Source organism: Anguilla anguilla, chromosome 1, assembly GCF_013347855.1.
Source record: "Anguilla anguilla isolate fAngAng1 chromosome 1, fAngAng1.pri, whole genome shotgun sequence".
Classification (NCBI taxonomy): domain Eukaryota; kingdom Metazoa; phylum Chordata; class Actinopteri; order Anguilliformes; family Anguillidae; genus Anguilla; species Anguilla anguilla.
This window is the reverse complement of record NC_049201.1, coordinates 33161034-33186945: the sequence shown is the minus strand read 5'-3', so window position 1 is coordinate 33186945 and position 25912 is coordinate 33161034. Positions and strand designations below refer to the sequence as shown.

The window sequence follows — 25912 nt, the reverse complement described above, 5'->3', positions numbered from 1 at the left end:
GTCTTGTTATCCCTCTCCTCCTGTGTTGATTCTATCAGAGTTCTCACCTGTTGTCTTGTTTAACCTTCTTGTATTTAAATCTTGTTTCCCTGCTCTCATCACTGGTTCCTGCTGTTGTGTTCCTTCGCTGCGTGTTCCCTGCGTTTTGAGTATTCTAGTTCCCTCACTCTTAGAATTAGGAGAGCCTCAAGAAACTCTGGGGATATTCAAGGAACCTTGCTTGCTTGGGGGGTTCCTGGAGGAACCTTTAACAGTTCAATTTAGAGGAGAGGTTACTGGAGATACCTTTAATAACTCAAAAGAGGTTCCTGGAGGATAAAAGATAAATAAATTGCAAGTAGTGTTTTCCAACAGCAGTGTGCAGGATTTTCTTAATTCATTCATTCAGCTTTATTTTTCAACTCCTGCATGCCTCCACCCAATAATTCTGCTCATGGGAATACCCCAGTGTAGTTAAATTTTTATTTATTTATTTAAAAGGGACAACACACAGTAATCAACATTTCCACAGTTGCGTCAAATGGTACTGTGCCAGAGTTAGCTCAAGAGCTAATTTTCATCTGTAGTCCCTTAGCAGGTGAGAGATGTTGAATAAAACTATTGTCTTAATCTGATTACTCTGTATTTGTGTGCATGCATGTAAACATAGTCAGTGTATAGCTGGAAAGTAGGCGGTGGTACACTTCTTCCACTGTCCACAGTGAACTGTGGATTCCAAAATTGACCAGCAACTCTTACCGTCGAAAGTTACTTTTAATAACATTACAGAAAAGACCTACAAACAATGGTTGGCAACCTGTCTGTAAGAGTAGAAAAACATATCAGTCACAGCCAAAATGTGTTCATGGCTGGTCATTTTTCACTCTGGTAGGTTAATAACCACTCACCATTACAAACTCCTCCTTTCACGCTGCATACTCGGGTTGCGCCAGCTTCAGCAATTCCAACGGTGGCTCGAGCTTCATGGGCCAAACGTTTCTGACTTCTCCAACTGTCAAAAAACAAAGACTAACATTACATATTGAACACGGTAAGTTTAAGTGAACAAATACGGGGGAAATCTTGATGAAAGACAAGTTGTACAATTTAATGTTGTAATATCAGTAGCTTGAAGCTAGCTATATTTGAATGAAAATAATTATTTTATTTAACATTTGACGTTACGTCGGCCAGCTAATGTTAGCTAACTAACAAACGTTAGCTAACTGTTTTTTAAAAAGATATTTAATGGTAGGTTAGTTGACTAACGTAAATAATATTAGCAACCATACTAACGGTAGTTTACATTACCACGAAAGGTAACGTTGTCATAACATTTTTCCCGACCGTCACGAATGCCTCACTTGTTTACATTTTGAACAGATGTGGCTCCTGGGTAAATCTATCGTTGTTTCCGTCGCAGCACTTTTGACACAGCAACATCGGAAGCGCTATCCTAAAATTTCTTCTCACCGCGAAAAGTGCCTGACCTGCAAGTGTAAACATGTGTTAACTCGGCGACCTGATTACATTGAGAAATACTATCTTTGAAAAAAAGCGCTATATTCTGTAACTGAATTTAGATCAAACCTACCATGCACAAAAATATAAAAATGCTCTTCAATCTGTTTATAATGCCATCATAGCGTGGAGTGTTTAAAACCATGAAACCACCCCTTTAATAATTAAAAAAAAAAAATGCATTTAGATCAAACCTATATCAAAAAAAATATATATATTCGTCAATCACGCTCAATCTGTTTATGGTACCATCATAGCGAGGAGTGTTTTAAACCATATAGCGCTGAACCCACTTAGAAACAAGCACGTAACCGTCTGGACCCACGGCGCAACTCACTTCCGCAGACACATTTTAGCTGGCACCACCTGCGTCCCACAAAACGTCCGTGAGTGAGTGACCACAATTTGACATAGCCCACGGCAGCAGTTCCTGTGCGCCGTGGGAAAAATGGAAAAGAAAAGGTGTAGGCTACATGTGAACTTTAAATATATACCCACTAGCCTGACTTTGACAACTTTGGGACTAAACTTAATAAAACTCAAAAGTAACTAAAACATCCGATCAGAACATGGCTTAATAGCCTACTAGTTCTGTAATTTATCATAATTTTCTGGAGCCTACATGAGTATACTTCATGAACTAAAAATTGTTAATTGTTCAAGCACAATTCAGGGGAGTAACCACAAAGCATGTAAGAAAGGTGAATGAGCCTCAACCATGTTCTTGGGTTCATGAAACTGTCTGCACAGGCAACATGTTATTATTGAGAAATCATTGAAAATTCATGGAAATAGGACAGCACCGTATTCCTGAACTCCCCTCAGTGCTAGAAACAACACAAAATACATCACAGTTCAAAGCTTCATGTATTCATGTCTCTTTGTACATAAAGTTACCATATGTCATTGTCCACTCCTAAATCTTTTGGAACTGCTCAGGTGTCTGAACCATTTGTATTGGTTGGGATGGATCTTGCTGGGAAACTGACGGCAACTCCAAGAGGCAATATGTACATATGCCTCATGGTTGACCACAAAACAAAGTGGGTTGAGGCATATCCACTAAAGTCTAACCAAGTTGAGGATGTATGAAGAGGCCAAGAATGGATGTGCAGAAGAGTCACACAGAGGTAATATTAAAACCTATCAATAATAATAGAAGCAATTACATGGGCAATTTCTGGCTGCGATCTCTGTAATTGTGTTTTGATATATGTAAATTTGGTGTTGTTTTTGTTGGCATGTCATTTTTATGTTTAAATGTTTATTTATCTTTCCAACACAAGGTCTGCAAGTAATCCTGGCTCCCACATTTATTCAAAGAGGACCCCAACACCCTCTACATGATCAACAAGGTATGCCTATAGTTACAATGACACATGGGTTATTGTCAGTTGGCCATATAGCATTTAGAATGTTGTTTTTTTGTCTGCCCTAGAATCCAGAGGTCCCAACGCCTGTCCTCGCAATTACAGGAAACCCCTTCTTGGAGGCTAGTTTTGGCATGCATCTGGACTACACAGACGTCCTCACCCATCAGGTTGATGACATCACCATGGGGCTGGGGATCTTGATGTCTATTTATTTTGTTTTTAACATCCAGTACCACAAGAGGGTCAAAAACACTCTTACTTTCATTGAAAAATACCTCATGTCAAATGTACCTCAAGGAAAGATCTTGCCCACTGACATCAAGATGGCTAACTATTTGTTTTCTTAAGTAGTCTCCTGCATATCCTCCCTGAACCCCCTCTCTCACACACAAACATACTTCCATGTTATTGTCTTTAGTTTAAGCATCGAATAACATCCAGTCTTGTATTTGTGTTGATCTGGACAGTCTTTATTGAAGTTTAAGCATTGTGGTGGAGAAACCATTTGTAAAAAAAAGAAAAAAAAAGAAAGGAAAAATATTTTAGCATCTTCTATTGTTTCATGTAATAGTTTAAGACATTGTGTTTTTTTGTGAATTATATATTTATGCAAATTATATGTATATTTCTACTACTACTACAACTACTACTTCTAATATTATTGTTACATATTTTTATGAATGTTGCTTTACTTGACTTGTGAATTGTATTGGTAATATTGTAAAGATAAACTTGTTTCAACAATGAATTTTGACTTTAATAAAGCTGGCCGGTAAGCTTTATTCAAAAACATCTGTCGCACCCTCGCCACACGACACCAGTCACGTCAGTGTTGGGAGTTTTCTTCACTGGATCTGCTCCAACAGAAGCTATACACTGAGACAGTGCGTATTGTCCAACTAAGAGCCCTGCCAATTGAAATAAAGAAAGGAATTGAGGAGAAATGTGGAGTTGAAGATCTGCACTTTGAAGAGCAAGTCACTGTATTATCGACTGTAGTATCGACTCTCCTGCTGGACAACGTGAGCTACAGGACAAAAGACAACATCATAATTGACATAATTGGTGAAGACATCTCAATTTTGATGCACATAAACAAGATCATCCAGTTCAGGGGCCACAGGCTAATCTTCGGCAGATTACTGACACCTGTGAGTTTCAGTTCCCACCAACACGCTTACCAGGTCTTGCTTTGAAAACACACAAATAAAACCAGGTCTTTGATATTCAATAAGTGTTTTTTCAACTGTTGTAGCAGAAGCAGAGAGGAACGCAGCTGTGCTACTGCTACCCATCCTCTTCAGAGAAGGCACTAGTTACCTCTACTACAGCAACGAGGTTAGTATGTTTGCAGTCTCAGGCTCTATTCCAATCAAAATGATTAAACATTAAACTGCCATCCAAGTACTTTTAGAAAATAAAACAGTCCCCTTCTCCATCCCAGTTAGCAAGGTACATGTGGTAATGCGTACATGTTACGTCATCATAATTATTTGTGTTAATTTTTTATTAACGCGTTAAACATTTCAAATTAATCGCAAGCGTTAACGCATTAACTTTGACAGCCCTAATTAATAATGTTTAGCTGTAACATTAATACACTTTTTTAGGCTGTAGAGCTGCAACAGTTAATTAAACTAATCGATTTAATCAATTATAAAAAATTATCAATTTGAATTTTGTCACGTCATTAGTTGATAATAATTAAAGATTCTAATCTCATTAAAGCACTCATCTCGTAGCTGAATGCTTTGGGGAAACATTGTAATACCAGTGTGATAACACACCGACAGCAGCCACTATGGTTCTCCCCAAACCAAACAAACAAAAAATTCTGTACTATTACAATACCCTTGGCTCCTTTAAATATTATCGCTCATCAACATTCTAAACAAATCTTGCGCCTATTTCTCTGAGCATTCCATTTTTATCAACATTCTATCTGAAAATGGCCCAAGAGTCTTGAGCCACTGCAATCCCTGCCCCGGGTGACAGAGACGATGTTCGGATCTGTCATTGTTATATCAATTAATTTTTCTGTAAAAAAAAAAAAAAGTGTTTCTCGGTTATTCGATTAATCGAAAAGATGATCGACAGAATAATCTCAAACAAAATAATTAATAGTTGTCTAACAGAGGAATTACTGTACACCTATGTGTTACAGTAGGAATACGTGCTTCAATACAAAACTAAATTAAATCGTTACATTTTCATAAAATGAATGGAGATCGTATAGTGGCAGTGTTATTTATTAACATCAAATAAATCCCACAAAACCCAAGTTTAAAACACTCAAAATGACTGAACTCCACATACCTGCACAAAAGTAGCATGGGGCACCATTAGCACATGTGCACACATGCATGAGCTCTCTCTCACTCCCTACCGAAAACAAAAGACACGCTAACGAGGTGAGACCCCGAAAATCGTTAAATCGCTATTTACACGCAACCATTTAGGTTAACCTCTCAAGGTAAACGCCAATGAGAGGTGAAAAATGTCTGTGTCTGTGCTTAAGATGTACAACCAATTAGCTAACTGTTAACTGTGTGTGTGTGTGTGTGTGTGTGTGTGTGTGTGTGTGTGCATGCACGCCTGGTTTTGAAAATGGCTTAGGTCTATTGCTTTGATCCATACACCTTCATAGTTCCATGTTATTTATTTATAATGTATTTTCAAAAAAAAAAAAAAAAAAAAAAGAGTTGGAGAAAGAAAAATTAACTGTAATTAGTTACTGAAGGCACTCAGAATTATTCCTATTTTATACTGGATTTGTACTGTGAAATCAGAATAAGTGTGTGTGTGTGTGTGTGTGTGTGTGCGTGTGTGTGTGTGGACTTAAATCAAAATTATTTAACATTCATGTATTTACAAAAAAAAAAGTTCTACCAAGAAAAAATATAGCATTAGTTACTGAAGTTATACCGTAGTTACTGTCAAATAATTATTCTTATTTTATACTGTACTGTGCTGTTGCACTGTTAAATCTGAATAAATTAAGATGTGACAGAATGTCACATTTAATTCATTATATTTCTTATTATTAATAAATGATAATATTATTATAATAATAATAATAATTATTATTATTATTATTATTATTATTAAGAATAATAATAATAATAATAATAATGGTGATGATGATGAACTCTTTTTGGTTCCACAAAGAACAAAGAACCTTTCTTTCTATAAGAATGGTTCTATTTGGAACTAAAAGGAGTTCAATAGTATTCTTAAAATTTATTTAATAAAGGTTCTATATAGAACCCAAATGGTTCAATGACATTGCACTCTAGGGGTTCTTTTAAAAGATAGAACCATTTAGGAACCTTTTTGGGGGCCATATATAAACATTTCTATGGAACCCTTTTTGATTCCTTTTCTTTTTTTTTCTTTTTTTTACGGTGTAGGCTAAACTGAACTCTTTGCTGCTGTGGAGGTATTTGAAGTGCATTTTGAAGACGACGAACCAGATACCTACCTGCCATTTTAATGCAAACAAGGAAACAAGACATAGATATTAAATAGACGTTGCTTAATTATCCACAAAGCGGTTAGGGGCAAATCGAAAATGGACTAAAACTGATATCACAAACCCTCTTTGTAAATACCGTTTACTAGCCTACTATAGAATAATAAGCAGGTATCATTTTCAGCATTGTAGCCTATATCTATTCATGCACGTCGACTGTGTTACGTGCTTAACGTGAACTTCCTTGGTAGAACCTCGGAATTTATTTTAAATCAAGAGGTAGGCTACAGAATCTAGACGTCAAAAATCAGGTGACTGCGAACTGTTCCGCTCCTTTCCTCTTTACCTCAATGAAAGGGGTTATAAACAGGAGAAGTTTGTCAAGTCCGTCTCAGTTTCCCAACCATAGATTTCTAGACAACAGCGACTGGTGTGCAGACATTTTCAGAAGTCTCTCGGGAATCAGTCGTTCCATCTTCGCAACTTTCCAGGTAGGCTACTCCTGCAAACTCCGACTTTTTAATGTTTAACGTACAAGCTACCTAAACTGATGGGAATATCATTGGAAAACTCTACCCAAATAAATACACATTCCGTTCCACTGTTCGGTAGTCTAAACAATTCACATCGGGATGAAGTTAAGATTAGGTTATATGTTATCCTTGTTGTACCTATGCTCTAATGGGAAACCGCGAAAGTTGTCTTTATAGGCTATGCATGTATTTGAAATCGGTTTATATTTATGAACATAGACTGATAAGGTCATAGGGACAATCTTTCACTTCACTGTCACCCCCCCCCCCCCCCCCCCCTCACACACACACACACACAAAAATTCTAATAATATTTAAATTGATGAAGCGATTTAATATTTGAGATTTCCCAGAGTGGCAGTTGTCGTAAAATTTCTTCTTACCATGAAGAATACATGACTTCTTCACATGATGGACAGATGTGACTGCAAACGCTATCTACCACTGTTACTGTAGCACGTTCGACACAACGCTGTCCTAAAAAAAAAATTTACCCGAAGGTAATGGAGGACTAAACGTGCCAAAATGTAATGAATAATTAAATATGTAAATATATAAATAAACAAATAAATTGGTCAATAATTAAATACATACTTCATTTCATTTCGAAATAATTAAATAATTGACACCTCATGATTGTCCTTTTTACAATAACGTGATTATATTTTGAGCATGCCTCCAACTTGGAGTGCGAGTCCAAGCATTGCCTGGAGTGCGTATTCCGGAGCACGGTAGTGTGGAGCATGAAAGTTTGCGGTTTGGGAAACAGCCATAGTGACACTTTTCAAAATGGAAAGACTTCCTGTCAGTCAAACCCAGCGGGGCTGGACCTGCCCACTGATTGGGCAGATCGATTACTTGGTCTTGTTCTGAGCAGCGCTGGGTGAATGGGTGGAGTCTGGGCTCGCAGTTAGTTTGCTAACTGTGCTCTTTTTTTTTTCATTTCGTAATGAGACTTTTCAAAATGGCAATACCTCCTGTCAATCAAAGCAGGGAGTGATCACTCACAGTCATTGGTTGATCACGCATTCAGGCAAAAGCAGCAGCACTGCACATATCGATCTGTATTTTAAAATTATAGATATAAATCCCTAGCACTAATATATTAATGTACAAGTCACTCCACCCACATCCATTCCCAACATAGGGTGCAAATCAACAAACAATGCATCCGCAAATTTATTGAATGAGTACAAATCCTTTATTGGAATGAAAGCATGTTGCAAAAACACAAAGCCTACTGGTTAAGCTTCATAAAGGATAACACTACATTATTCTAACCAATTCTAACTCTTCTGAGATTAAGACCATTGCTTGTTTGCTAGGTAGCTAGCGAGCCTAATGCCTCCTTGATAAGCAGGGTTAGTGATATGAATTCATGTCTGTCTCCCAGAACACAAACGGAAGCTAGTTTTAACTAGTGACTAGTAAATGGAAGTGCCTTGATTTAGATCCAACACTCAAGCATTTGCTTGATTGTTTTTTCATAACTATTATCATTTGCATGTTAACTAGATAATGCTAGCTAGGAACATTGTTGATTAAGAACCTACTGTTTGATAGCTAGCCAGCTAGCAGGTCTAATGCCGCTAGCCACCCCACTCACAGTTCCCGGCCAGCAGAGCTAGACTCTACCTTATTACTGTCTCTTTGAATGCTGACAGAAGCTAGAAAGCTAGCTTTAACTAGCTTTAACATGCCAGTGCAGTTACTTTAATCCAGCGTTCAAACGTTTCCTTAACTCCTCTTTATTTATTATTCAGCTGCCATTAGCTAGTTAAGAATACCTCCGATGAAGAACCTATATTGCTTACTACCTAGCTAGAAAGCCAGAGGAGCAAATGCCCCTATAGCCACCCCACTCGCAGTTCTAGCCAGCAGGACTATTTCCGCACTAACCGAAGCTAGAAAGCTAGTTTCAACTAGCTACTTAGCACATGATAGTGCCGTTGTTTTGATTCAGGAGTCAAATGTTTCCTTAAATTTTTAATAATTATTCAGCTTACGTCAGCGAGTTAAGAACACCTTCGATTGAGAACCCATTGCTTGCTAGCAAGCTAGCGAAGCTAATGCCGCTAGCCACCCCACTTGCTGTTTCCAGTAGAGTGAAAGCACCTATTATCGATCAGGTTCATTCGACAGACAGGAAAACGTAAACAGATTTGCAACTGTATATAAAATAGGCGAAATATCGATAACAACAACAGTTTTCACAGTCGGGAAAAATTTCATGACAACATTGTTGTGCACATCAATGTAATCAAGCTAACTTTATTAATGAACAAGTGAAGTTGTTATTTCGATGGCGATTAATAAGTCATGTAATATTACATTATATCGACCGTTACATTCATGCTACTAGTTTAACGTTACCTACACACTGCTTAAGTTGATATAAAAATAATGTACTTACCGACGAGATTAAGTGATAACGCAGTTTGTAACGAGGTTAGTTAGCCTACTAAATAAGAAATGGTGGCTTGCTAGGTAACGTTAGCTTGTGATAGTTATGGTTGGAAGCATCAAGTGTTGAACGTCATTCTACGCACAAAGAGGGTAAAGAACACTGATCTCAGACCTGCTGTTTTCCTATAGTGCGTTCATGTTTTAACCAACAGATGTCGCTAGTGAGCTTTCCAACCAAGCCACCCCACTGTAACTGTAGTTTAAAAAACATCTTAAAAATACATTTAAAAAATAATTATAATAATTCCCTGATGCTTAGGCCCGGCGGGGGGTCAACTTATGCCAGGCGGGCCGCCGGGCTTGCAATACACTGGCAGAAATCGTGATGATTTTACATTTATGTTTTATACACTTTATCTGTCCCAATTTTATTACCTGTAATCCACAGATTTTACTGAATTGCCCTGCGTTACTGCTGTTGGATTATTGGATATTTTACGTGCCTTGGCTATAGCTATTTGTATTTGTGCTGAGTAACTCCGCTGTGTTTCCTTCATCATACCAGACATGGGTGTAATGTATGTTAATACATATTTGAAGTATTTTAAAATACATTTACACATGAGATACTTTAAAATAGATTTATTTAAAATGGAAACTCAAATAGTATTTAAAAACACATTCCTTTAAATAAATACTTTCCTGGGAAACCAAATACTTTTTCAAATAGTATTCAGAGCCTTTAAAAAATACATTAACCTCTTAGCGCAAAGCCCCTAGTGGTCGGCGTTTCAAGATTACTGAACTCAGACATTCAGTGCTGCTGCATCCAAAGTATGAGTTAAAAACAGAAACACGTTGTTTTCGTTTCATTAGTAGACAATACACGACAATTATGCCGAATACGGAGTTTCGCAGCGCCACCATTGTCGCTCTGGTCGTTCATTTAACACGCACCCCCTCCCTGCAGTCTCATCTACAACTACACCCCCCACCCATGACATAATGGACAATATTGTCTATCTTGGCATTCATAAAAATATTCCATGATATCACCACTAAAAAATCGTATTCCGTCATAGCAACAAGATAAACCCGACAATAGCCAATATAGTAGTGAAAACTTTGCTCACTGAATAATGAAAAAATTGAGAACAAGTTTTTTAAAATGATACCATGTCATTCTACAATCAATATCTGGGACTAAATATTGAATAAATATACAACCTTACTGTTGGTTTTACGCGCAAATATGTCCTTTTTGAGACTGAGTGGTCATATATTGTCTTGGACAATCCGTTTGCTAAAATATAAGTGCATTTGTGATGCCTGGGTACTTTCCAAAATAGCGGTGCGTAATGCCCCACGTGTTGTTTACGGCGTTGTCACCCTTTTTAGTACAGTCTGGCTTGATTGACAATTCATTTATTCAGTAAGTGAGAGTATAAGCTTTCTAACGATGTATAACGTCTAATTTTGCTTTTGGAATAGCGTTTTATAGGTCAGCGTAACTCGTGGTCAACGATTTTTCATAATTTCTTGGAAAATACTATTATTATTGAGGACTTCTGGGCATAGCTAAGCCATATGTTTGCTGATAGACCTAGCTGACATCATTTTCTGGAACAAAACAGAAGCGAATAGAACAGTATCATTGATTTACTGTCTCTGTCTCCATCTACTGAACATAGATAAGATTTCATCATTTCTATGTAAGTATTACTGCTCAAAATATTTCGGTTATATACGTTATTTTTTAACTTGAGTATCTTTAAATAGGTTAGTGGTATTATATAATGTGGATATTTCATACTGTAATGTAAGCGTTAGTTAGTCGTGTGATAGTTTTTGTGAAGCATGCAACAGTGACGACGTGAGAGTTGGAACATTGCCAAAACGTGGTGGACTGTGGAAAATTGTTTTCATGTCGTCCCATCCCCATTCAAGAAAACATACGAGAGAGTATAGAAATACATACAAGAGTTTATTATTACACATTTAGGTACTGTAGCGCATTGTGTGACAATATTTTTGCATTATTATGTAATCTGATTGCTTTATAATGGACAAAAAGCATTTCATTCATTTTTGGAGAGATTTTGGATATGTTTCTGGACCCCTAGATATTTTAGACCACTGTACTGACTGAAAACTTGTAATTCCCACTTGAAAATGATGCAACAGTGAGTTTCTTGTGTCAAAACAGTTTATTTGTAGTGAAATACGTGAATATGTTGTGATTTACAGCAATGCATAATTTAGACATTTTGGATAGATTTGGAGATGCTGGGTACACTGCTTAGTTTTTGCTTCATACATCTATAGTAGTTATACATATCCACCCTTGTGGTCAAGAAGTTTTTGATCCAGCACATGTATAGTTTTATCTGCTGTATATATGCAATCTCTCAGTATTTTATGACAAACTAAAAAAGTGCAAATTTATTTTTGGTTTTTTGTCTAGACAAATTGCATTTGTGGCACTTTATTTCTTCCAAAATTATGAATATAAACTAATCTGCATTAGTATTGTAAATTGTACAAATGTCTTGCTTGGACTAAGCTATTTTTCACGTCTCTGTGGTGTTTACATCTGGAGTTATAAAGCTTTAAATAGGGTACCCCCTAAATGGGCAAGGATTGGCAAGATTTGGCATGTGCGCTAAGGGGTTAAAATACAAATACAATTAAAAAATATTTCAAATACATGCCAAAGCATTTGAAAAAAAAAAATTTAATTATAAAAATGAAGTATAATAATATTAACATTACTTTTATTGTTGTCTTTAAAACCAGGATTTAATTATCTCAGAATACTATACTGTCAGAAATATTTTGCTTAAAGATTTGCAATTATAACATGTAAAATGTCCAGATGTGATGATTTCAAAAATAATGACCCTGCTTCACACCTGTTGTCAATTTGCCAATCAAGTCAACTGGCTTTAAATACCCCAACCTGACATGCAGTCAATGGAGAGGACAGTGGTTGCAGAGATGTCGGGCAAACCAAATCTCTAAGTGGTTTGTGTTAAGAGTGTTTTAGCCGTGCATATTCACTACCAATTAACAATGGAAATTGGTGCGATTGGACTGAGGCTGTCAGCAGTCACCTGATGCGTTCTCATCAAAATACTGTCCTCTAATTAGACAAAATGCCAAGCTTTCAGAGTATATCCAGTGCTTTTTAAGTCTTTCAAAAGCTTGGTACAACTGCGCATGTTGCATCACTGGACTTGTTGTGAAAGTATTTTCAAATAATTCCATTAAATCAAACACTTTGTATTCGAAAATTCAGTATTTTAAATGTTTTTTAAAGACATATTTGAAAGTAATTGCAAATATATGCAAATGCTTCTTAAATGTATTTTCAAATACATTTTGTAATTTAAATACTCAGTATTTGTAAATGCTGTTTTTCAAATAATTTCTAAAAAAGTATTTAGAAGTAATTAAAACACTTTAAACATGTATTTTACCCAGGTCTGCATCATATATTAATGGCCTCTTTTGTTCAAGTTTATTTACATCACACAAATAAGCAAGTAGGCTACTCATAGCTTATAGTGTTTCTCTGATGTAACTGGGCTGACCAATGGTGAAAAATGAATATATAGGAGGAGTAGCTTCAGCGAATGGAACGTTCCCAGTTTTTTCCCCCTACTTACTGAGGGGTGAACGAAAGGAACATTTACACAGGTGAGTCAGTTCCTTTTGTTCACCAAGACCAGGTCAAAACCTAGTATATGGCTGGACCTAACACACTTCATCCGGCCGACCAGTGGTGTAACTTCATAACTCGGCCGACCAATGGTTTAACTTCATCACTCAGTCACAGTCATTCGCGTTTGTAGGGCTGGCCCCGCTGTTGCGGTCCAGCCAAAAATGATTTGTTCACAAGGAACGAATTATTCACAAATGGCACACCACTACAAGCAACCAGAGATGAAATGAAAGTGCGCTGTCCGTCAAGTTAAGAGCATAGCAAAGCCTCGTAGGCCCCTGCGACTTTCAACAGAGGAGGCGCTAAAATGTGAGATTTATTTTTAGTTCAACACATCCCAAAGTGAAAGGAAGACAGCTGCAATAAACACATGCTGCATATTTTTCTTTCACATTTTAATGTTAATTTTCACTTTCGAATAGTTTGACAGCCCTACTTTTTACGGTCAACATCATTGGGCCTCATTCACCAAACATTCTTAAGAAGAATTTTCTTCTTAAAACCCACTTATGCAGTTTTCACGAAGATTCTGACATTCACCAATGTTTTCTTATTTGGGATTTGTTCTTAGAATCTACGCACACTCAAGAGCACTTACGCATATTTGAGTGCTGACATGATTGTGCAAAATTATTGGTTATTGCGTTTTCTTCAATTCTACAGTTGTATAATATTATAGGATTTAAATTACAATAATATTTATCATTTATAGTATTTTTTAAATAATTATTTTTATTTTACAAAGCATTAACGTGCCAGGTTCCGCCTCAGAGGGTGGTTGCCTCAGCGGGAGTTCATCTGTAAATAAATGATAAAAATGAAACCACTGTAGTAACCTTTTATTTTTGGGGGTTTCAATTATGCAATGTTTGGTCTATACTGCAAAAGCAAATGTTTAAATTTTGAATACAAACTAAGCACTTAGGTGACACTTTTTAAACACATGGACATGTTGAAGAAGAGAACACTTATTCAGAGGCGTCACTAGGGGGGTCCGGGGGGTGCACCGGGTGACACCATCAGAGGGGGGTGACACCAAAATGACTGGCAATACATTTTTTGTGCAGTGTTTTGCGCAGCGACGGGTTGAAACAGCTAGTTTCTCCGATGCAGTTTACTGCCAGTTGATTTAATTGGCGGTATTAATGTGACAAGAAGCGCTTTGTCGTTTGAATGCATAACATGCAATTCCTTGCGCCCACTCCCACCAGCATTTTTTTCTTTTTTTTTGCTTCAGATTTGACATCAAGCCAGTTTTTTTTTACTTCATCAGTTGTGCACCCTTCTCCGGATACAGCGTTCACTGAACGAGTGATAGCATCCCATGCATCTTTTTTGTGTTATTTTATATCCACTACTGACGCTACTAAATATGACAGGTCGTTTGCTGTTCACTTCCTGCAGCAGTACCTCCACTTCAGAACTACTGAAGTTTTTCTTTTGGAGTCCGGTGTTCCACCGTCTTTAGATTTTCGTTTGGGCATTCTTGACTTCTCTCTCAACTTTTCTTTTCATTTTCTGTGTGCACACGGCCCTGCAGTCTTGTTTACCTATGCTAATTAGGAACAACTGGCACGCGCTTTCAATTTATGAGGACAATGGGATTCATCATTATAAGGACACGGGTGCGAACAATTCTGCGATTTAAGAACACGTCATGAATCTGACAGATTTTTCTTAGGACCTTTCTCAAGAGCAAATTTAAGAAAAAACAAAGGAAAAGGAAAAGGAAGATATTGGTGAATGAGGCCCATTGTTTTGAAAGGTATCAAATAATTTCAAGCTAGGTTTGAAAAATATTTTTCAAAATATATTTAAAACACAGAAGAAATTAAGAAATTCAAATGCAATGGATTGAAACATGCATGCCATGGATTGAAAAATGATAGTAGACACTAACAAACAGGAAAAAATAAAGTGCCACAAATTCAATTGTCTAGAAAATAAAGCAAAAATGAATTCTCTCTTTTTTAGTTTGCAATGAAATACTGAGAGATCCCATATATAAAACAGGTTAAACTTTATATGTACTGGATCAATAACTCCTTGACCACAAGTGCGTAAAATCTAAGGGTGGATATGCAGAACTGCTAAAAATCTATGAAGCAAAAAGTAAGCAGTGTCTGCAAATCTGTCCAAAATGTCTAAATTATGCATTGCTGTAAATCACAACATAATCATGTATTTCACGACAAATCAACTGTTTTGACTCAAAACTCAAGTTTGTATAATTGTCAAGTGGGAATTACAAGCTTTCCATTAGTACAGTGGTCTAAAACAGTGGTTCTCAACCTCAGTCCTGGGGGCCCACTATGTATGCTGGTTTTCGTTCCAACCACAATTGCAATCTCAGAATTTTAACAAGCTGTTCATTTTTCTTAATTAGGTGTTTTTCTTGTTAAGAGGAATTATTTACCCCCTTGAAGGGGAATTACACTTTATAACACTTCTGCTTCTCATGACTGATATTGTCCTTCTAATGAATGTGTCGCCCTTCATTTTTCGATCAGTTATTTCATTATGTTAATATTTTACGCTGTTTTGTTGTTTTCCTTTACAGATGCAAGTAGGAAGATGGAAGTAGACCTGGGCAGTTTAGTGTCGAACTCGAGGATGCATATCATTGCGTGACTTCGGATGTGGGCGTATCTGCAGACAATAACATTAGGTTGGTGGTAGAAATAGTGTTGTATGACTACTGGAGATTTTGTTTTTGATCGTGGGATTGTTGTGCCCTATTGATTCGAGCTGGAATACACAGAAGAAGAGCTGGCTAATTTGCAGGCTGATCGTGCGAGAGCGAGTCAGGAGCGGGATGAGATTGAGGAACCACAGGCTATAACCAGGACAAACGGCAACTGGTGGTAGACATCCTATGTATCACAGACAGACGCGATAGCGTTAGCCAGCCCGCATAGTACCAACCTTGAGCGGTTCGACCAACGATGGGAAAACGGTGGGTACGGCTCCAGGCTCCAGACGGTCGCCTTGGTGCCTTCAAAGTAGTTGCTGCATACCCTTAGTCCTTGTTTGCGAACTTTTTCGGCTGTTATGTTGGGGTGTCTGATTACATCCAGCCATGTCTGGCACAAAGTTGCATCGCGTGGAAAACCTTGAAAATGTGCTTTCAAGGCAAGTTTAACGGGGGCATTATAACAACCGGGTACAATGCACCTCATTATTACGCCGATGTTGCATCAAACAAAAGATAGCAGACGTTAGTTTGTTCGATTTCAATGCTAAGTTAATGGAATGTTTTGCTTCGCTTCTTCTCGATTTTGCCACAAAACGAAATCGAAGAAGAAGAAAAAACCGAAAACAGTACTACTATGTGGACTTGTGCTAAAAAATAGGTCTTTGTTTCTAACGTTAGGCATTTAAAATGAAATAACTAATCGAAAAATGAAGGGGGACACATTCATTTGAAGGACAATATCAGTAATGAGAAGCAGAAATGTTATAAAGTGTATGTGGTAGGGTGGGCGTGTTTTTGCGTTGGCTGCAGAGAGAGAGAGTGGGCGGGGCGGCTCTCGGAACTCTGCGCCACAGCTGTTGGGGATTATTAATCAGCACCGATGGTTAATTGTTTGATTGATGGACAATGTGCTGATTACCTGGACAGTGAGCCTGGACGCTTAAAAGCCGGTCTACGGAGGCAGAAGAGACGGACTGGAGACAGAGGAAGTGCTGACAGAGAGTCAGCAGCGACAATTGTGTTTTGTACTGAACAGAAAACCGCGTGGCGGCCGTGAAAATAAAAAGATGCATTCGCGTCCAGAAATAACTCTCGTCTCTCTCGTCTCTTAACCGAGCGGTGGCACTCAGCTTGCTACAGTGTAATTCCCCTTTAAGTCACATTATGTCAGAAGTTGCTATGCATGGCATGAAGAATAAAATCCCATTGTGTTATTGTGTTGCTTTTTAAGTAATTGCAAACAATCACTTAAAAATAGGTAACTTTTTTTAACCGATCAAATTAACAAGGAGAATTAATAGGCTCCTAATTAGGTTGCTGAACACATGTGTTTAAGTGCTTTAAGTGCATAATATTTCCCTTAAACTAATTATCACAATACAGGTTTGACCTGTTATCATTTTCTTTGTTTCTGAATTCTTCGTTATCTATCAAATGATTAGATTTAGTGGCCAGGTGCCCACACTTTCCCCAATTAGAAACCTGTTGATTTGCCTCAGTCTTTATTTTGATTAGTTAAAAAGTTTTTTTAACCTCTTTACGTAATCGTCTACAATACAGCACAATGTGAATATGAGACTTTTATTCTTTATGGCATGCATAGCTATTTCTGACACAAGGTGGCTTAAGTGGGCAAGTAATCCCTCTGACATGAGAAGCACCTAATTAAAAAAAAATAATAGCTGGTTACAATTCCGGGATTGCAATTGTGGTTGGAACGAAAACCAGCATACACAGTGGGTCCCCAGGACCAAGGTTGAGAACCGCTGGTCTAAAATATCTAGGGGTCCAGAAACATATCCAAAATCTATCCTAAAATGAATAACATGCTTTTTGTTCATTATAAATGTGCCCCTTATGAAGGTTTAAGATTAAACATTGATATCAGATAAAAAAAATAATGCAAAAACATTGTCTCACAATATGGTACAGTACCTAAATTTGTGATCATTAACTCTTGTATATTTTTTTGTACATACAAACTGTATGTAACGTTTTCTTGTTTGGGGATGAGACGACATTAAAACCATATTGAACCATCCACCACGTTTTGGCGATGTTCTTAGAGCTATTGTTGGGTCTTGCTCCTATGACGGAATACAAATTTTTAGTGGTGAAAAAATATGTTTATGACTGCCCAGATAAACATTATTGTCCGGTGTGTCGTGGGGGGGGGGGGTGTAGTTGCAGATGAGACTGCAGGGAGGGGGTGCTTGGTAAATGGACGACCAGCGTGACAATGGTGGCACTTAGAAACTCCGTCTTTGGCATAGTTGTCCTGAATCATCTACTAATAAAGCTGGAACACAGAGTTTGTGTTTTCAACTCATAGTTTGGTTGCAGGAGCACTGAAAGTATGAGTTGAAAAATCTCCACTTGGGCCCACTCAAGGGTTGCACCAACAAGTTAAGAGGGTAAATCGTAGACTACCAGTATCTATTTGAAACAGTTAAACATAGGCTCTATAATGTGTTTATTTTCATTTAATAACATCAAACTCTGCAAATGCACTTTTATTTACTTTTATTTCATTTTCAAATTTTAATTACAAAATACTGATATTATCAGTATTAAGATAGCAATACTACCAATACTACTACTACTACTCCATCTGTTTACATGTATATACATTTGTTTTCTGTACAAGGGTTTCTGTACTGTCTCCCATTATTGTCCTTACGTGGCTGTGTATCTATTTTGTTTAGCTTTCTGTACATATTAGGGGTGTAACAGTACGTGTATTCGTCCTGAACCATCACGGTACGGACGTTACGGTTCGGTGCATGCAGTCGTACGGAGAATACGCGGTAGCCTATGTGCGAAGATTGATGAACCAAATTTCACAAGCACGAGTTCCACCCGGATACCTTAAGCTGTAAGCCGTTAGCAAGTTAGCAACATGCCATGCTAAGCTTAGCTCAAGCTGATTGGCATCTGACTGAGTCAGTCACACTATGGCGAGTGCAAATGACACACAGGAGCTAGAAGACCCGCCTGCTTCTTTAAATTAGCTGTGTGGGAAAATGTTGGGTTCCCAGTGAACTACGACAGCAATGGAGAGCGAGTGGTGGATCGGACGAGGACGGTGTGCCGGCATTGTTCAACAGTTGTAGGGTATGTGTGCGGGAACACATCGAACACGCTAACGCATATTCGACGGCATCACCCAGATCTGCCAATCACCGGAGCTAGGCAAAAAAACAGGAGTCCAACTACTTATCCTCGCTGCTTTTAAGATGCACTCATTATTTATTTTGTAGTATTTTCATAACATACATAAGATATGCTTTTCAGTTTTGTAGCTGATTGTGACCTATTGCCTTTTGTTTTTTATCAGCCCTACATAAAAATATGACCTGTCGGACAAGCAAGGATTAATTAAAAATGTTTATTTTCTGAATCCAGTGGTTCCAACAGTCAATGTCCTTGTTAAAATGTTCAGCACTCTGAATACTGAACCAAGTGATATGGCATGCTAGAACTCCGAACTTAACCTCCATGTAAAATATATTTTATTAGGTTTAATTTAATAATTATGTTTAAATTATCAATTAAATCGCCAAATTTCTTGATAGGTCAATCTACAGAAAACTGGTGGAATCAACCAATAAGTCAAAACAAGCTGTATATCAGGTTTTCAGATTAAATAATTGAATTCAATAAGAAGCAGTCAATTATATTAATGAATTCAAAACATACATTCTTTATTGAATGCAGGCACACTACTTCTAAATTACACAACAGAAGACATACAGCAAAACATTAAACAACTAACCGAGAAATACCAGAAAATAGAGAGAGAGAGAGACGGATAAGAGAGAGAGAGAGAGAGAGAGAAATGGATCGGCCAGACCATGCCAAAGTATCACCCACTTCCAGCATAAGTGCCACAAGGAAACCAAGTAAAAACACACAACCTAGGAACCACCCCCAAAATAAAAAGAGGAAAACTCTTCTTCTTCCAGGCTCTGAAACCTAACGCAACACACACAACTTTCTCCTCTGGCCATCTTAAATACCTTACCCAGCATGGTTGAGGATGTTTGCCCTGATTGGGTGATGCCGGGTTAAGGTTTAGGAGAGAAGGGAAGGGGGGTCAGACTATTTTATGGCAAGGACTGGCCTACCTAAAGATTGCATTCAAACTAAAAGTAATGGGAATTGTTATGCATGCAGGGTCTCCAACCCCCGATATGGTGTCCTGTGTGGTGTCTGGTTTGTCTCTTCTGAAGAGGTGAGACCCATAGATTGCCAGCCTAGATTAGGGTATCAATGGAATTTAAAATTGCCCCAATCACATTTGCTTTGATGCTTGTGATGGGGAGGCCAGGCCACATTCTTATTCACTGTTTCCCTCTCTAAGGCCAAAATATAAACACTACATATCCTACAGACCTATGCGAGAGTGTATGTTCACTGTTTATATTTTACATTTTACTGCTTAATACACTACATGCTGTATCAACTACCTCAGGGGGGACTATACGACACTAGGTGGAACAAACTGTAACTTGCACTACTGTCTGTTCAAAATAAATTAAATAAATAAATGAAAAGAAACCTAGCCTTATGCATTTGGGGTTTTTTGTTGCCTTTTTCCTGTTGTACCGAACTCGTACTGAACCGTGATGTCCAAACCGTGGTGTGAACCGGACCGTGACTTGTACCGTACTATGTACTGTGTACCGTTACACCCCTAGTACATATTGTCCTTTCTTTTTATCGTGTTAGATGACCTTGGGCTCTATAAATAAAATAGTTACTTTCCATATTAACAGTAATAGTAATATATTATACAATGGATGATTCTACTGACCTTCGAATTCTTGTGCTTATTTCATGTCTGCCTTGCTAAATTGCTCTGGATAAAAGGAGTTTCATTTAAGGAACAGTTCATTCTTAAAGTTGTTTAATTCCATCAAAATTTTTCTGTATACTCTATCACTGCAATTGTCAGAAAAATAACAATCTCCGTTATATAAGTATTTATGAATAAACACGGAAATAAGTCTTCTAGACAAGTGGAACTCTGCTGGCTGTCCTAACAATGCATGTAGAAAATCAAAAAAAAAAATTGTGAATAATAAACCCTGTAATAATTTTACAATTTCTCAATCTGTATCTGCATGGGTGTGTGGGAGACAGAGAGAGAAAGCAAGTATGAATGTATATATTTTATTATTACAGTTATCATTTGAATTACAGGGTTTTCTTATCATAATAATTGATTTAAATGTATACTTATTTTTCATGCAATGTGTTATGTTTTTATAATATTTTAATGCCTGTGTTTGTCATGCCTATGTAGTACATTGAATTGGAATTGAGAGAGAGAATGCTACTAGAGGAGCAGAAAAGTAATTTGACATTTTTGACTTTTATGGCAAGTGGTCCAGTGTGATAAGGCCAATGAATATCCTGTCATATTTTTACAAAGAGATTCTAAGCTCAGTTCATGTCCAATTACAGCTACGCTGCAATCAGAATGGGAGACTGGAGTGCTTTGGGGAGGCTCCTTGACAAGGTCCAGGCCTACTCCACCCCTGGAGGAAAGGTCTGGCTCTCTGTCCTCTTTATCTTCCGGATCCTGGTCCTGGGGACGGCTGTGGAGTCTGCCTGGGGGGATGAGCAGTCGGCATTTAAGTGCAACACCCAGCAGCCTGGCTGCGAGAATGTCTGCTATGACAGATCCTTCCCCATCTCCCACGTTCGCTTCTGGGTCCTGCAGATCATCTTTGTCTCCACACCAACACTGCTCTATCTTGGCCACGTCTTCTACCTGATGCACAAGGAGGAGAAGCTGAACAAGAAGGAGGAGGACCTGAAGGTTGTCCAGGGGGAGGGCATTGATGTGGATGCAGCACTACAGAAAATTGAGTTCAAGAGGGTCAAGTATGGGATAGAGGAACACGGGAAGGTCAAGATGAAGGGTGCCCTCCTGCGCACCTATGCTGCAAGCATTGTCTTCAAATCAGTCTTTGAGGTGGGCTTCCTGGTGATACAGTGGTACATATATGGGTTCAGCCTGGCAGCTGTGTACACCTGCGAGAGGCTACCTTGCCCACACAGGGTCGATTGCTTCCTGTCCCGACCTACGGAGAAAACGGTCTTCATCATATTCATGCTGGTGGTATCCCTGGTATCCTTGCTCCTCAATGCTATTGAGCTCTTCTATGTATTCTTCAAGAATGTCAAGGACCGGGTGAAAGGGAAGGAAGACCAATTTCACAACAGCGGCACCCTCGGTTCCATTGTCAAGGACATGTCGCCCTCCAAGTATGCCTACTACAATAGTTGCTCCTCTGCTGGAGTCCCCTTGTCTCCAGTATCACCCCCAGGGTACAAGCTGGCAACTGGGGACAGGACCATGGGCTCCAGCCGCAATTATAACGAACAGGCAAATAAGCAGAACTGGGCCAATTACAGCACTGAGCAGAACCGGCTGGGTCAGAATGGGAGTACCATCTCAAATTCCCATGCCCAGCCAGTCCATTTCCCTGAGGACACTCAGGATCACAAAAAATTGACTGCCGGGCATGAACTTCTGCCCCTTGGGTTGCTGGATCCTCAGCTAATCAGCAGGGCCAGCAGTCGGATGAGCAGTCGGGCAAGGCCAGGTGACCTTGATGTCTAACCAGCCATGGTAACACTCCACTTCTTTCCCCTCCTTCCCTCCATTGCCACCTGGTGGACAACAATGGGCATAGCCTCTTCTAGAGACAGTAGTAACCATGGAGGCTTAAGATTACTCACATTACTGGAGATACAATCCATCAATGATACTGACTGAAAGTAAAAGCGCTAACAACCATTAATTACAAAAAGAGTTTACAGTGGAGAGATGAGTACTAAAAATGGATACAACATTCCGCCTGTCAATTGATCCTGATCTGCAATTAAGAACCCACATGGAGAAAGAACCAGAATCCTCTCAGTGCTACAGGACTATGTTTACCTTTGTCCACATGGGTTCTATATGATACCCAACAGTCCAAAATGTCACTCTGAAAGATGATTTCCCACGCAAAATATTTTATTTTTGACATTACACTTTGATCTGATAGCTTTCATTGATTTTTGTCTTACATTTGAAAAATCTGTCAAAAAAATCACTTGGGTCACTATTTCTGTAAATAATCATCAGGTCAAATTCACTAATAAATATCTTATTTGTTTTCAGTATGTTTATTAATCGTTTAATCATTTCTGCAGGCATGAAGGACAGCCAACCTTGGTGCTGACTGATTAGTAACAAGCTCATAGTACTGGATTGAATCAAATGTATTTACACTAAGGGTATGCACAATTCAGTCAAGCCTTAATGATTAATCCAGTGCCTTATCTCAATAAGGGCTGCTTTCCTGTCCTCTCTGCTTTATCTCAACACAGTGACAAGAGTGACAAGATATAGTGAAGCAAAAAGTCAAGCCGACAGGGCTCGTTCAAGAACTAGAGTTAACTTTGGAATTGCATTTCATGAGTAGCCTCAGCTGAAGTTCGCCAATGAGATGAAATACAAAGCTAAGTTACAATAAAGAACAGAAAATAATTTGACATTTTTGACTTTTCTGACAAGTGGTCCAGTGTGATAAAGCTAATGAATATCTTGCCAGGTTCTTTCAAATAGATTCTAAGCTCTGTTCACGTCCAGTTACTGCTAAGTCGCACTCAGAATGTGTGACTGAAGTGCTTTGAGGAGGCTCCTTGACAAGATCCAGGCCTACTCTACTGCAGGAGGAAAGGTCTGGCTCTCTGTCCTTTTTATCTTCTGGATCCTGGTCCTGGGGACAGCTGCCTGGGGGGATGAGCAGTCAGAATTCAAGTGCAACACCCAGCAGCCTGGCTACTCTCTGCTTTATCTCAATACAGTGACAAGAGTGACCTCATATAGTGGAATAAAAAGTCAAGCCAACAGGGCTCGTTCAAGAACAAGAGTTAACTTGGGAACTAGAGTTGTTTTTCCTCAGTAGCCTGAGCTGAAGTTCACCAAGGGGATGAAAAGCAAAGCGGAGTTTGCTTGTTTTATGTTGGACATGTAAGTAATGTCACCTGCTGTGTGAAGCTAGCAACAATAAGGCCTTATGCGAGCATCTGAAAGTACCAACGATTATGGAATTAATTAAGCTATACATTCAACAGTGCCGTGGAACAGTATTTGTCCCCATTTGTCATGCTGATGGTTTCAGATCTTTAGACAAAATGTAGGATTAGTTAAAGGGAACCTGAGTAAACACAAAACACATTTTTAAATTATTATTTCATATCATCCATGTATAACAGTAATTGCTCCCTTAAACTTTATAACTCGTCGTGCCACCTTTAGCAGCAATAATTGCTACCAAATGCTTCCTGTAATTTGATTTCAGTCTTTCACATCACTGGAGGAATTTTGACCCACACTTCTTTGCAGAACTGCTTTAATTTGCACAAATTGGCAGGTTTTTGGGCATGAATTTCTCATTTCAGGTCCTTGTCACAGCACTAGGCCACTCCAAACCTTAATTTTGTTTATTTTCAGGCATTCAGATGTGGACTTGCTTTTGTGTTTTAGATCATTGTCTTGCTGCATAACCCAATTATGCTTCAGCTCACAGACAAATGATTGGACATTCTCCTGAAAGATTTCCTGGTACAGAGCACAATTTATGGTTCCTTCAATAATGGCAAGTCGTCCAGGTCCCAAGACAGCAAAGTATCCTGACACCATCACACTACCACCACCATGTTTGACTTGCTATGATGTTCTTTCTATGAAATGCTGTATTTGCTTTATGCCAGACATAATGGGACTCATCTGTCCATAGAACATTATCCCAAAAGGCTTGGGGATAATCCAGGTGCTTTTTTCAAATGGGAGACAAGCATTGATGTTTGTCTTGGTGAGCAGTAGTTTCTGCTTTGCTACTCTTTCATGAATCTCATTTTTTCCCAGTCTCATTCTTTTTGTGGAATCATGAACACTGAACTTAGCTGAGGCTGGGCAAGCCTGCAGTTATTTGTTCTTCTGGGACCTTTTATGACTTCCTGAGTGAGCTATTGCTGTGCCCTTGGATACATTTTGGCAGGTCAGAGAAGATTCAGCACTGTTTCTGAATTTGTATATAATGGCTCTTACTGTAGTTCGGTGGAGTCCCAGCATATTAGAAATGGCTTTGTAACCCTTTCCAGACTGACATATTTGAACATTTCTTCTGGAATTTCTGTGGAATTGTGTGCTTATTGAGTGCATCACTCTGATGCTAAGGTTCAATATGAGTGAGGTGTAGAGGGCTGGCTGTAATCAAGCCTGGCTGTGCAGAATCTAATTATCAGTTAAATTGGATTAATTGGTTGATTGAATAACCAAGGGGCCAATTGCTTTTTCACATGGTGATATGGGTGTTTGAAAACTTTTGTCATTAAATAAATCAAATCCCTTTACAGTACATTTTGTCTAAAGATCTGCAACCATTCAGTGTGACAAATATGCAATAATAGAGGAACTCAGGAAGGGGTCCAATACATTTTCACTGTTATGTAATGGAATTAATTTAGCTATAATCAAATCTGTCTTCCTACTGTTGCTCACGGTCCCTCATTTCCCTAATGTTACCTCTAGCTATCCAGCTAGCTACATTAGGTGGGGTACGCGGGGTGAGTGGACAAGGCTGAGGATGGAGGAGGAGACTTCTTTGATTCTAATGACAGGACCACACCAAGGCAAAAAAAAATCTTCATGGTATGCCTTTTAGTATGGTTTGATTGAATTTCGTATGACCCTAAATTACTTTGGTGCATTTGATTGAATCTAGTGGATAATTGGATACATTTACATGCACACTCATATTCTGATATTATTCTGAATAACACAATATCCCAAATAAGATATGGGTCATGTAAATATTCTGATTAAATACCCTGAATAAGGCATATTCCGACCAAGACATGCAGCACATGCTGATATTAATGGAGCATTGCGTAGTTCTGGCAGGCCACGAGAGTCAAGCGCTCCGGCTGAATCAGCTGATGGCTCAGCTGAGTGATGTTCGCCTATCACAGTACATTCACTAACAGGGCGGTCTACTTAAACAGCCTCCCTCTACTCATTCGGCTGCTCCTCCTGCATGCAAGCGCTGCACGTTGCTTCGTAAATCCCCTCCACCACCCCAGCTCCATCCCCACGCGTCAAGATTTGCATTTCTCCATTCCTATGTGTTAAGAATTTGTATT

The 25912-nt window shown here is 38.5% G+C and overlaps 1 protein-coding gene across 2 annotated transcripts; it reads left to right on the top strand.

The window, feature by feature from the left end:
• The first annotated feature begins 6300 nt into the window (after positions 1–6300).
• On the top strand, positions 6301–22882 carry LOC118218352 (gap junction alpha-1 protein-like). Of its 2 annotated transcripts, XM_035401057.1 has the most exons (3): positions 6301–6836; positions 15569–15676; positions 21173–22882. In XM_035401057.1, exon 3 carries the CDS (start codon positions 21189–21191, stop codon positions 22335–22337), a length of 1149 nt encoding a protein of 382 aa, XP_035256948.1. In that variant the 5' UTR covers positions 6301–6836; positions 15569–15676; positions 21173–21188; the 3' UTR covers positions 22338–22882. The 2 variants fall into 2 exon arrangements, with proteins under 2 accessions (XP_035256948.1, XP_035256876.1); XM_035400985.1 differs by lacking the exon at positions 15569–15676 and having other exon boundaries at positions 6303–6836.
• The last annotated feature ends 3030 nt before the right edge of the window (positions 22883–25912 follow it).

What these genes read in the sequence shown, in the direction of transcription:
- LOC118218352 (XM_035401057.1), top strand. Translation starts at nt 21,189, where the DNA reads ATGGGAGACTGGAGTGCTTTGGGGAGGCTCCTTGACAAGGTCCAGGCC.